Source organism: Oncorhynchus keta, chromosome 19 (genome assembly GCF_023373465.1).
Source record: "Oncorhynchus keta strain PuntledgeMale-10-30-2019 chromosome 19, Oket_V2, whole genome shotgun sequence".
In the NCBI taxonomy this organism is placed as follows: Eukaryota; Metazoa; Chordata; class Actinopteri; order Salmoniformes; family Salmonidae; genus Oncorhynchus; species Oncorhynchus keta.
In genome coordinates this window covers 16873155-16885763 of record NC_068439.1, presented here as the reverse complement: position 1 = coordinate 16885763, position 12609 = coordinate 16873155, and the positions used below count along the sequence as shown (strand labels likewise).

The following is a 12609-nucleotide window of genomic DNA, read 5'->3' as shown; positions in this document are numbered from 1 at the left end:
TACTAGTTTTCCCTCCTAATGTTCTGAAGAGGAGAGGAGACAGGGAGACCGTACTAGTTTTCCCTCCTAATGTTCTGAAGACGAGAGGAGACAGGGAGAGGAAGACCGTACTAGTTTTCCCTCCTAATGTTCTGAAGAGGAGAGGAGACAGGGATACCGTACTAGTTTTCCCTCCTAATGTTCTGAAGAGGAGAGGAGACAGGGAGACCGTACTAGTTTTCCCTCCTAATGTTCTGAAGACGAGAGGAGACAGGGAGAGGAAGACCGTACTAGTTTTCCCTCCTAATGTTCTGAAGAGGAGAGGAGACAGGGATACCGTACTAGTTTTCCCTCCTAATGTTCTGAAGAGGAGAGGAGACAGGGAGACCGTACTAGTTTTCCCTCCTAATGTTCTGAAGAGGAGAGGAGACAGGGAGACCGTACTAGTTTTCCCTCCTAATGTTCTGAAGAGGAGAGGAGACAGGGAGACCGTACTAGTTTTCCCTCCTAATGTTCTGAAGAGGAGAGGAGACAGGGAGAGGAAGACCGTACTAGTTTTCCCTCCTAATGTTCTGAAGAGGAGAGGAGACAGGGAGACCGTACTAGTTTTCCCTCCTAATGTTCTGAAGAGGAGAGGAGACAGGGAGACCGTACTAGTTTTCCCTCCTAATGTTCTGAAGAGGAGAGGAGACAGGGAGAGGAAGACCGTACTAGTTTTCCCTCCCAATGTTCTGAAGAGGAGAGGAGACAGGGAGAGGAAGACCGTACTAGCCTGTACCTGGTCCAGCCAGTAATCTCTCCTGTTGGAACACGCTCATGTTGAGAAGTAGAGGACATTAAATCACCCACAACACATACTGCACCTGACAGACAAGAATGCCTACACACACCCCTCCATCTCGCAACACACACACACACACTTGTGCATCAGACGCAAACAGACAGGTGCAGTATACGAAAAATATATAAAACAAACACACACACACACACACCTCGTCTCCCTTGGGCTTGGATCCCTGGATGGCCGTACGATTTAACTGCAGACGTTTGGGAGGCACTTCAGCAGCGCATTAAGACCTTATAAAACGTGTCATCGTAAAACTAGCAGCCGCAAAATATGTACTTATGTTTTCATGTTCCAGCTAAAGGATATTTTAATCAGTGCTGACTAGGTGTATCCCTCTTTCCCGTACTACACACACACACACACACACACGCACACACACAATACGCACAATACGCACACACACACACACTACGCACACACACACACAATACACACACACACACACGCACACACACACACTTCAAGTTCAGGTCTTAGAAAAAGCACCAGGGGGCAGTAAGTGACTGGTTCCAATATCATCAAACTTCTCCCCTGGCAGTTTGGTTATTCACTCTACAGCACAACAAAAAATAAATTACAACATTTAAGTCATTCTCAGCAGTTGCACAAGATAAAAGATGAGACAGGAAAAGGAGCGAGAAAGACAGAGAAGGGGAGAGAGCGAGAGAAAGACAGAGGGGGAGAGAGCGAGAGAAAGACAGAGGGGGAAAGAGCGAGAGAAAGACAGAGAGGGGGAGAGAGCGAGGGAAAGACAGAGGGAGAGAGAGCGAGGGAAAGACAGAGAGGGAGAGAGAGCGAGAGAAAGACAGAGAGGGAGAGAGAGCGAGAGAAAGACAGAGGGGGAGAGAGCGAGAGAAAGACAGAGGGGGAGAGAGCGAGAGAAAGACAGAGGGGGAGAGAGCGAGAGAAAGACAGAGGGAGAGAGAGCGAGAGAAAGACAGAGGGAGAGAGAGCGAGAGAAAGACAGAGAGGGAGAGAGAGCGAGAGAAAGACAGAGAGGGAGAGAGAGCGAGAGAAAGACAGAGAGGGAGAGAGAGCGAGAGAAAGACAGAGAGGGAGAGAGAGCGAGAGAAAGACAGAGAGGGAGAGAGAGCGAGAGAAAGACAGAGAGGGAGAGAGAGCGAGAGAAAGACAGAGAGGGAGAGAGAGCGAGAGAAAGACAGAGAGGGAGAGAGAGCGAGAGAAAGACAGAGAGGGAGAGAGAGCGAGAGAAAGACAGAGAGGGAGAGAGAGCGAGAGAAAGACAGAGGGAGAGAGAGCGAGAGAAAGACAGAGGGAGAGAGAGCGAGAGAAAGACAGAGGGGGAGAGAGCGAGAGAAAGACAGAGGGGGAGAGAGCGAGAGAAAGACAGAGGGAGAAAGAGCGAGAGAAAGACAGAGAGGGAGAGAGAGCGAGAGAAAGACAGAGAGGGAGAGAGAGCGAGAGAAAGAGCGAGAGAAAGACAGAGAGGGGGAAAGAGCGAGAGAAAGACAGAGAGGGGGAGAGAGCGAGAGAAAGACAGAGAGGGGGAAAGAGCGAGAGAGAGAAAGACAGAGGGGGAAAGAGCGAGAGAAAGGCAGAGGGGGAAAGAGCGAGAGAAAGACAGAGAGGGGGAAAGAGCGAGAGAAAGACAGAGAGGGGGAAAGAGCGAGAGAAAGACAGAGAGGGGGAAAGAGCGAGAGAAAGAGAGAGGGGGAGAGAGCGAGAGAAAGACAGAGAGGGGGAGAGAGCGAGAGAAAAACAGAGAGGGGGAGAGAGCGAGAGAAAGACAGAGGGAGAGAGAGCGAGGGAAAGACAGAGGGGGAAAGAGCGAGGGAAAGACAGAGGGGGAGAGAGCGAGAGAAAGACAGAGGGAGAGAGAGCGAGAGAAAGACAGAGGGGAAAGAGCGAGGGAAAGACAGAGGGGAAAGAGCGAGAGAAAGACAGAGGGGGAGAGAGCGAGAGAAAGACAGAGGGGGAAAGAGCGAGAGAAAGACAGAGAGGGGAGAGAGCGAGAGAAAGACAGAGGGGAGAGAGCGAGAGAAAGACAGAGGGGGAGAGAGCGAGAGAAAGACAGAGAGGGGGAGAGAGCGAGAGAAAGACAGAGGGGGAGAGAGCGAGAGAAAGACAGAGGGGGAGAGAGCGAGAGAAAGACAGAGGGGGAGAGAGCGAGAGAAAGACAGAGGGGGAAAGAACGAGAGAAAGACAGAGAGGGGGAGAGAGCGAGAGAAAGACAGAGGGGGAAAGAGCGAGAGAAAGACAGAGGGGGAAAGAGCGAGAGAAAGACAGAGGGGAAGAGAGCGAGAGAAAGACAGAGAGGGGGAAAGAGCGAGAGAAAGACAGAGAGGGGGAGAGAGCGAGAGAAAGACAGAGGGGGAGAGAGCGAGAGAAAGACAGAGGGGGAGAGAGCGAGAGAAAGACAGAGGGGGAGAGAGCGAGAGAAAGACAGAGGGGGAGAGAGCGAGAGAAAGACAGAGAGGGGGAGAGAGCGAGAGAAAGACAGAGAGGGGGAGAGAGCGAGAGAAAGACAGAGAGGGGGAGAGAGCGAGAGAAAGACAGAGGGGGAAAGAGCGAGAGAAAGACAGAGAGGGGGAAAGAGCGAGAGAAAGACAGAGGGGGAAAGAGCGAGAGAAAGACAGAGAGGGGGAGAGAGCGATGGAGAGAAAGAGAAAAAAGAGAGGGCGAGAGACATAGTATTGCCCCTAGTAGAATGGCGTGACTGAGTCATGTTTGTCCCTAAAGCTGGGCAGGGCCTTGTTTCACTCAGGTGGTTTTGTGGACACCAGTCTCTCATTCCACACACATTGCAAGCGGGTGGCATTGTTAGTGTGTGTCTGTGCGGGTGAATGAGAATGAGAATGTGTGTGTGTGTGGGGAGGCGGAGTAGTTTGTGGGATTGACTGTGTGTGTGTGTGTGTGTGTGTGTGCGTGTGTGTGTGTGGGCTTGACGTCATATTTGATTACTCTGTGGTTGAGATGGAATCGCCCTGACGCCAGATGCTTGGGAGACCGTATCCCGTTAACGTTCAGGCCCAGTGACTCAGATCATTAAAGAGGGACAGAGAGACTGGCACGCACACACACACACAAACACACAAGCAAAGAAAAAAAATTATAATAATAATGACACTCTGCAAATACACAGTTCACAAAGAGACGCACACACACACTGCTTTGTGTGTACAAACATGGACAGAGATCATTCATAAACTTCAGGCCTTTGATGTTTTGAACCTGTGATCACTGAAGAGGAACTGGCACCGACCGGCTACTCACAGGTGTCTCTCCTGCTTCCCTCTCTGTACAGCTTCCTGACTACAATATACAGAGCATTTGGAAAGGTTTCAGACCCCTCAACCTTTTACACATTATATTACATCACAGACTTATTCGAAAATTGATTAAATTGTTAATATTTTCCTCATCAATCTACACACAATACCCCATAATGACATCACAATACCCCATAATGACATCACAATACCCCATAATGACTAAGCAGAAACAGGGTTGTAGAAATGAATACATAAGTATTCAGACCCGTTAAGAAGGACTTTGTTAAAGCACCTTTGGCAGCGATTACAGCATTGAGTCTTCTTGGGTATGACACGACAAGCTTGGCAAACCTGTATTTGGGGAGTTTCTCCCATTCTTCTCTGCAGATACTCTCAAGTTGCTGCACAGCTATTTTCAGGTCTCTCCAGAGATGTTTGATCAGGTTCAAGTCTCGGCTCTGGCTGGGCCGCTCAAGGACATTCAGAGACCTGTCCCGAAGCCACTCCTGCAACTCCTGCCTTTTACATGGCTGTGTGCTTAGGGTCATTGTCCTGTTGGAAGGTGAACCTTTGCCCCAGTCTGTGGTCCTGAGTGCTCTGGAGCAGGTTTTCATCAAGGATCCCTCTGTACTTTTCTCCGCTCATCTTTCCCTCGATCCTGACTAGTCTCCCAGTACCTGCTGCTGAAAAACATCCCCACAGCATGATGCTGCCACCACCATGCTTCACCGTAGGGATGGTGCCAGGTTTCCTCCAGACGTGACACTTGGCATTCAGGCCAAAGAGTTCAATCTTGGTTTCATCAGACCAGAGAATCTTGTTCAGGCCAAAGAGTCCTTTAGGTGCCTTTTGTAAACTCCAAGCAGGCTGCCATGTGCCGTTTACTGAGGAGTGGCTTCAGTCTGGCCACTCTACCATAAAGGCCTGATTGGTGGAGTGCTGCAGAGATGGTTGTCTTTCTGGAAGGTTCTCCAATCTCCACAGAGGAACTCTGGAGCTCTGTCTGAGTGCCCATCGGGTTCTCTGTCACCTCCCTGACCAAGGCCCTTCTCCCCCGATTGCTCAGTTTGGCCAGGCGGCCAGCTCTTGGAAGTCTTGGTGGTTACAAACTTCTTCCATTTAAGAATGATGAATCACTGTGATCTTGGGGACCAGAAATGTTTTGGTACTCTTCCCCAGATCTGTGCCTCGACACAATCCTGTCGTCTCGGAGCTCTATAGACAATTCCTTCAACCTGGCTTGGTTCAGATCTGAAATGCACTGTCAAATGTGGGACCTTATGTAGACAGGTGTGTGCCTTTCCAAATCATGTCCAATCAATTTAACTTACCACAGGTGAACTCCAATCAAGTTGTAGAAACATCTCAAGGATGATCAATGGAAACAGGATGCACCTGAGCTCAATTTCGATTCTCAGAGCAAAGGGTCTGAATACTTAAGGTATTTTTTATATACACTCTTTATATACATTTAGTTGACTGGTCGATAAGACTTTTGATCTTTAGTTGAGCAATCAGTCGCAAATTACTGTTATTTCTTTCATGGTGCCCAAGACACCTGTCTCAGTGGATTAATGCATTGTGGAGGCTGTGGGGATGGCACAGTCCATCACTCTAAGACGTGCATTACTGAAATTGTATATGGTGATATTATGTAAGAACGATGGTGCAACACTAAGAAAGCAAATATTTCATAACAAATGTGCCAGCTCCCGCATTGGATAGCGGTCACTGTCTGCGATTCTGAAACATTGTGCTGTTGAATTGAAGCCTTTTCCTAGACCATGTTGCTATGTGCATAATAGCAAAGTTAACCAGCATATTGGTGTTGAGAACAATGCGGAGAGAGGAAACCAACTTAATTAGGTCCATAATCAATAGTCTAACCGTTAAATGTGCCTGGCTTCAGAAATCATCCATATATTCAGTAGCAGTTAAAAGTTTGGACACACCTCCTCATTCAATGGTTTATTTATTTATTTTTACTATTTTCTACAGTGTAGAATAATAGTGAAGACATCAAAACTATGAAATAACACATATGGAATCATGAAGCAACCAATTTTTTTTTAATTAAAATATATTTTATATTTGAGATTCTTCAAAGTAGCCACCCTTTTCCTTGATGACAGCTTTGCACACTCTTGGCATTCTCCCAACCTGCTTCACCTGGAATGCTTTTCCAAGTCTTGAAGGAGTTCCCACATGCTGAGGACTTGTTGGCTGCTTTTTCTTCACTCTGCAGCCAAACTTCATCCCAAACCATCTCAATTGGGTTGAGGTAGGGGTGATTGTGGAGGTCAGGTAATTGTGGAGGCCAGGTCAACTGATGCAGCACTCCATCACTCTGCTTCTTGGTCAAATATCCCTTACACAGCCTGGGAGGTGTGTTGGGTCATTGTCCTGTTGAAAAACAAATGATAGTCCCACTAAGCGCAAACCAGATGGGATGGCGTATCGATTCAGAATGCTGTGGTAGCCATGCTGGTCATGCGTGCCTTGAATTCTAAATATATCACCTACAGTGTCACCAGTAAAGCACCTCCACACAATCACACCTCCTCCTCCATGCTTCACGGTGGGAACCACACATGCGGAGAACATCCGTTCACTTTGCGTCTCACAAAGACACGGCGGTTGGAACCAAAACTCTCAAATTTGGACTCATCAGACCAGAAGGACAGATTTCCACCGGTCTAATGTCCATTGCTCATGTTTCATGCCCCAAGCAAGTCTCTTCTTCTTATTGGTAGTGGTTTCTCTGCAGAAACTCGACCATGAAGGCCTGATTCACACAGTGAAGGCCTGATTCCTCTGAACAGTTCATGTTGAGATGTGTCTGTTACTTGAACTTTGTGAAGCATTTATTTGGGCTGCAATTTCTGAGGCTGTTAAGTCTAATGCTTTTCCGGATTGACTGACCTTCATGTCTTAAAGTAATGATGGACTGACGTTTCTCTTTTCTTATTTGAGCTGTTCTTGCCATAATATGAACTGAGACATATAGGGCTATCTTTTGTATACCACCAATACCTTGTCATACAACTGATTGGCTCAAACGCATTAAGAAAGGAAAGACATTTCACATGTTCACTTTTAACAAGGCACACCTGAAATGCATTCCAGGTGACTACCTCATGAAGCTGGTTGAGAGAATGCCAAGAGTGTTTAACAATTTTTTGATTAATACATGATTCCATATGTGTTGTTTCATAGTTTTGATGTCTTCACCACTCTTCTACAATGTAGAAAATATTTTTTTAAATATATATAGTTTTTAATTGAATGAATAGCTGTTCTAAAACTTTTGACCGGTAGTGTATATATACAGAAATAAGACATTTTGCCTGTTTGTTTAATAGAGTACTGATTCCTTGAGCACCAAGCCTCACACAACCATGTTGGATAAAGCAATTTCACAAAGTCAGCTGTTTTTAATCTTTGCTATCCTGTAATAAAGGCTTTATACATTCTTGTTTTTTAACAGAAAAACAGCACCTGTTTGTCACACATACTACTGACGCAGCCATCACTCCTATACCCTATTTTCTTATTATTACCATTGTTATTATGATCATCATTATAATATGACTAATGGCATTACCATCAGTAGGGTTAGTATAGCAGCCTTGTATAACTACCATCGATCTGTAGGCCTAAGGCTTGTTCAGCGGTCTTCATACCATAACTTACTTAGGCCCATATGTCAATATATCGGCTGCTCTACCCATCAATCATGCAATCGTCCATGTCATCACACAGCATACGAGTCATTCATGATTTGAAAAGCAATCACACATTTTAGTTTGAAAATGAAATAACAAAGGGAGCCTTGAATAATTAGCCTAAACTATAAAGAAACCATTCCATGTCGGCAATTGTATTCACGAATGCATGCGACTGTTTTTAGTCTTTGCTGTAATAAAGGCTTTACAAAAAAGATACACATATACATTTATTTAGTGTTGTTAACACTGTTCCAAATGGTCATTTATATTGTAACCTAACAGCACCTGTTTACATTTACATTTTACATTTAAGTCATTTAGCAGACGCTCTTATCCAGAGCGACTTACAAATTGGTGCATTCACCTTATGACATCCAGTGGAACAGCCACTTTACAATAGTGCATCTAAATCTTTGGCACAGATAATATCCAGGCAGCGTTTGCTCCTAACATTTCTTATTTTTCTTCATCACCAGTTGCTTCCACAACTAAGTCAAATTTCTTCGACAGATCTGACTTCCCCTTTCCCTCCTGAGCAACCAGTAAACATTCCCCCATTTCGAGTTTATTTTCACATTCTCCACATCCATTTTGCTGTCATGTGTTACAGTGTTGGGAGTTTGTTATAACCAATTTATTGATGTGATTGTGACAGGCTATAGGTCAGGCCCTATTGGTCACGTGCATGAGATTCATACATGTCTCACGTAAAGAGAGCAAGGGTTCAGGGAATAGGGAAGGTTTTTCCTAAACAAATGAAGGTTTTGGTAACAGAACTTTCTGTGGAGGTCGTTGCAGCAGGGAGGAGAGAGAGACAACAGCTGCTTGTTGTCTCTCTTTTTTCACCAAGTCTGAGCCTGGCCCGGTGAACTCCCTCTAGAGCCATTTGTATCTTAATTATTTCATCAAACAGTGTACTTAATGCATCCAACAAGCTCAGTGCATATAGTCAATTTTATTAAAACACATAGGGTGTGTCTATATATGGAAAAATACATATTTTAACATTTCAACCATGGATTGTGCAGCCTCCTGTGCTCATCTCTCCTCCTCTCCTCTCCCTTCCTCTCTTCCTCCCTTCATCTCCCTCTCTCCTCCTCCTTCCCCCCTCTCTTCCTCTCCTCTCCCTTCATCTCTTTCGCACTTCCTCTCTCCCTTCCCCCCTCTCCTCTCTTCCTCTCCTCTCCCTTCCTCTCCTCCTCCCCCTTCTGCTCCCACTCCTCTCGTCCTCTCCCTTCCTCTCTCCCCTCTTCCCCCCTCTCCTCCCTTCCTCTCTCCCCTCTTCCCCCCTCTCCTCCCTTCCTCTCCCTCTCCCTCTTCCTCTCTCATTCTCAATTCCTCTCCACTCCCTTCTTCTCTCCACTCCCATCCTCTCCCTTCCTCTCCCCTCCTTTCTTCCTCTCATCCTCTCTTCTCAAATTCCTCTCTACTCCCTTCCCCTCTCCACACCCTTCCTCTCTTCCTCTCTCCTCTCCCTTCCTCTCTCCTTTCCTGTCTCATCCTCCCTTCCCCTCTTCTCCTCTCCACTCCCATCTCTCCCTTCCTCTCCCGCTCTTCTTCTCCTCTCCATTCCTCTCTCCTCCCCCTCACCTCTCTCCCCCTCTTCCCTCCTCTCCTCCCCACTCTTCCTCTCTCTCTTCCCCCAATCCTCTCCATCCCTCCCTCTCTTACCCCCACTCCTCTCCTCTCCCCTCATCCTCTCCTCTACCTCTTCCCTCCTCTCTCCCCCCTCCTCTCCCTTCCTCCCTCTCTTCCTCAATCCTCGCCATTCCTCTCTCCCTTCCCCCACTCCTCTCTCCTCCCCCCTCTCTTCCTCTACCTTCCTCCCTCTCTTCCCCCAATTCTCTCCATTCCTCCCTCTCCTCTCCCCTCCTCTCTGCTCCCCTCTCCTCTCTCTCTTCCCTCCTCTCTTCCCCCTCACCTCCCTTCCTCCCTCTCTTCCCCCCACTCCTCTCCCTTCCTCTCTCCTCCCCTCTCCCTCCTCTCTCCCCCTCTTCCTCACCTCTCCCTTCCTCTCTCCTCTACTCCACCCCTCTCCCTCTCTTCTTTCCCCCCTCCCCTCTCCCTTCCTCTCTTCCCCCCTCCTCTCCCTCACCTGGTTGTGCGTGCGTAGAAGGTAGCAGGTCTCCCTCTCCTGCTCTCTCTCTCTGTGCAGCCTCCTGTGCTCCTCCTGCAGCTGCTGTTTCTCCTTCTGAAGGTGATGTAATCTCTTCAACAGCTCCCTGCGCTCCTGCTGCGCCTCCTCTACACGCTGCTGCTCACCACAGGAGGGGAGAGGGGAAGAGAGGAAAGGGGAAGAGAAGAGAGGAAGGGGGAGGTGAGGGGGGAAGAGAGGAAAGAAAGGGAGGGGAAGGGAAGGGAGAGGAGAGGAAGGAAGAGGAGAGGAAAGGAGAGGGGTGAAGAGAGGAAAGGAGAGGAGAGGGGGAAGAGAGGACGGAAGAGGAGAGGAAGGGAGAGGGGTGAAGAGAGGAAAGGAGAGGAGAGGGGGAAGAGAGGACGGAAGAGGAGAGGGGGAAGAGAGGACGGAAGAGGAGAGGAAGGGAGAGAAGAGGAGGGGAGAGGAGAGGAAGGGAGAGGAGTGGGGGGAGAGAGAGGAAGGGAGAGGAAGAAAGAGGAGAGGGGGGAAGAGAAGAAGGAAGAGAAGAGGGAGAGGAGAGGAGAAAGAGAGGAAGAGAGGAGAGGAAAGGGGTGAAGAGGAAATAAAGGGAGAGGAAGAAAGAGGAGAGGGGGAAGAGAGGACGGATAGGAGAGGAAGAGAGGAAGGAAGAGGAGAGGGGGAAGAGAGGAGCGGGGGGAAAGAGGGGATGGGAGAGGAGAGGGGGAAGAGAAGAAGGAAGAGGAGAGGGAGAGGAGAAAGAGAGGAAAGAAGAGGAGAGGGGAAGAGAGGAAGGAAGAGGAAGGGAGAGGGGTGAAGAGAGGAAGGAAGAGGAGAGGGGGGGAGAAGGAGGAGAGGAAGGGAGAGGAAAGGGGGGAAGAGAATAAGGGAGGAAGGGAGAGGAGAGGGAAAGAGAGGAAGGAAGAGGAAGGGAGAGGGGTGAAGAGAGGAAGGAAGATGAGAGGGGGAAGAGAGGAGCGGGGGGAGAGAGAGGATGGGAGAGGAGAGGGGGGAAGAGAAGAAGGAAGAGGAGAGGGAGAGGAGAAAGAGAGGAAAGAAGAGGAGAGGGGAGAAGAAGGAAGAGAGGTAGGGAGAGGAAAGGGGGGAAGAGAATAAGGGAGGAAGGGAGAGGAGAGGGGAAGAGAGGAAGGAAGATGAAGGGAGAGGGGTGAAGAGAGGAAGGAAGAGGAGAGGAGGGAAGAGAAGAGGAAGGGAGAGGGGGGGAAAGGAGAGAAAGGGAGAGGGGGAAGAGAAGAGGGGGGAAGAGAAGAGGTAGGGAGAGGAGGAAGAGAAGAGGGGGGAAGAGAAGAGGAAGGGAGAGGGGGAAAAGGAGAGGAAGGGAGAGGGGAGGAAGGGAAGAAGGAAAAGGAGAGGAAGGGAGAGGGGGAAGAGAAGAGGAAGGGAGAGGGAGAAGAGAAGAGGGGGGAAAAGAAGAGGAAGGGAGAGGGGGGGAAAAGAAGAGGAAGGGAGAGGGGGGGAAAGGAGAGAAAGGGAGAGGGGGAAGAGAAGAGGGGGGAAGAGAAGAGGAAGGGAGAGGGGGAAAAGGAGAGGAAGGGAGAGGGGAGGAAGGGAATAAGGAAAAGGAGAGGAAGGGAGAGGGGAGGAAGGGAAGAAGGAAGAGGAAAGGAAGGGAGAGGAGAGGAAGGGAGAGGAGAGGAGAGGAAGGGAGAGGAGGGAAGAGAAGAAGGGAGAGGGGAGGAAGGGAATAAGAAAAAGGAGAGGAAGGGAGAGGGGAGGAAGGGAAGAAGGAAGAGGAAAGGAAGGGAGAGGAGAGGAAGGGAGAGGAGAGGAAGGGAGAGGAGGGAAGAGAAGAATGAAGAGAAGAGGAAGGGAGAGGAGAGGGGGGAAGATAAGAAGGAAGAGGAGAGGAAGGGAGAAGAGAGGAAGGAAGAGGAGGGGAGAGGAGAGGGGGAAGAGAGGAGCGGGGGGAGAGAGAGGAAGGGAAGGGAGAGGAGAGGAGAGGGGGGAAGAGAAGAATGAAGAGGAGAGGGAGAGGAGAAAGAGAGGAAAGAAGAGGAGAGGTGGGGAGAGGAAGGGAGAGGAAAGAGGGGAAGAGAATTCCCCCCTCTATCCTTCTGTAGCTCAGTTGGTAGAGCATGGCGCTTGTAACGCCAGGGTAGTGGGTTCGATTCCCGGGACCACCCATACGTAGAATGTATGCACACATGACTGTAAGTCGCTTTGGATAAAAGCGTCTGCTAAATGGCATATAAAATAAGGGAGGAAGGGAGAGGAGAGGAAAGGAGAGGGGTGAAGAGAGGAAGGGAGAGGAGAGGCGAAGAGAGGAAGGAAGAGGAGAGGAAGAGAGAAGAGAGGAAGGAAGAGGAGAGGAGGGAAGAGAAGAAGAAGGGAGAGGAAGGGAGAGGGGTGAAGAGAAGAAGGAAGAGAAGAGGAAGGGAGAGGAGAGGGGGAAGAGAGGAAGGAAGAGGAGAAGGAAGAGGAGGGGAAGAGGAGAGGAAGGGAAGAGAAGAAGGAAGAGAAGAGGAAGGAGGGGGAAGAGAGGAAGGAAGAGGAGGGGAAGAAGGAAGAGGAGAGGAAGGGAAGACAGAAGATGGGAGAGGGGAAGAGAGGAAGGAGAGGGGAAGAGAGGAAGGGAAGACGGAAGAGGAGAGAAGGAAGAGAGGAAGGGAGAGAAGAGGAAGCGAAGACGGAAGAGGAGAGGAAGGAGAGGGGGAAGAGAGAAATGGAGAGGAGAGGGGGAAGAGAGGAAGGGAAGACAGAAGAGGA

The 12609-nt window shown here is 49.1% G+C and overlaps 1 protein-coding gene across 1 annotated transcript in view; it reads right to left on the bottom strand.

The window, feature by feature from the left end:
* The window catches only part of LOC118377838 (uncharacterized), a 64992-nt gene that overhangs the window by 31755 nt on the left and 20628 nt on the right, over positions 1-12609 (bottom strand). The window contains exon 4 of the mRNA XM_052471813.1: positions 9883-11949. Within this exon, the coding sequence (XP_052327773.1) occupies positions 9883-11949 (2067 nt within the window). The remainder of the gene's footprint in view (positions 1-9882; positions 11950-12609) is intronic.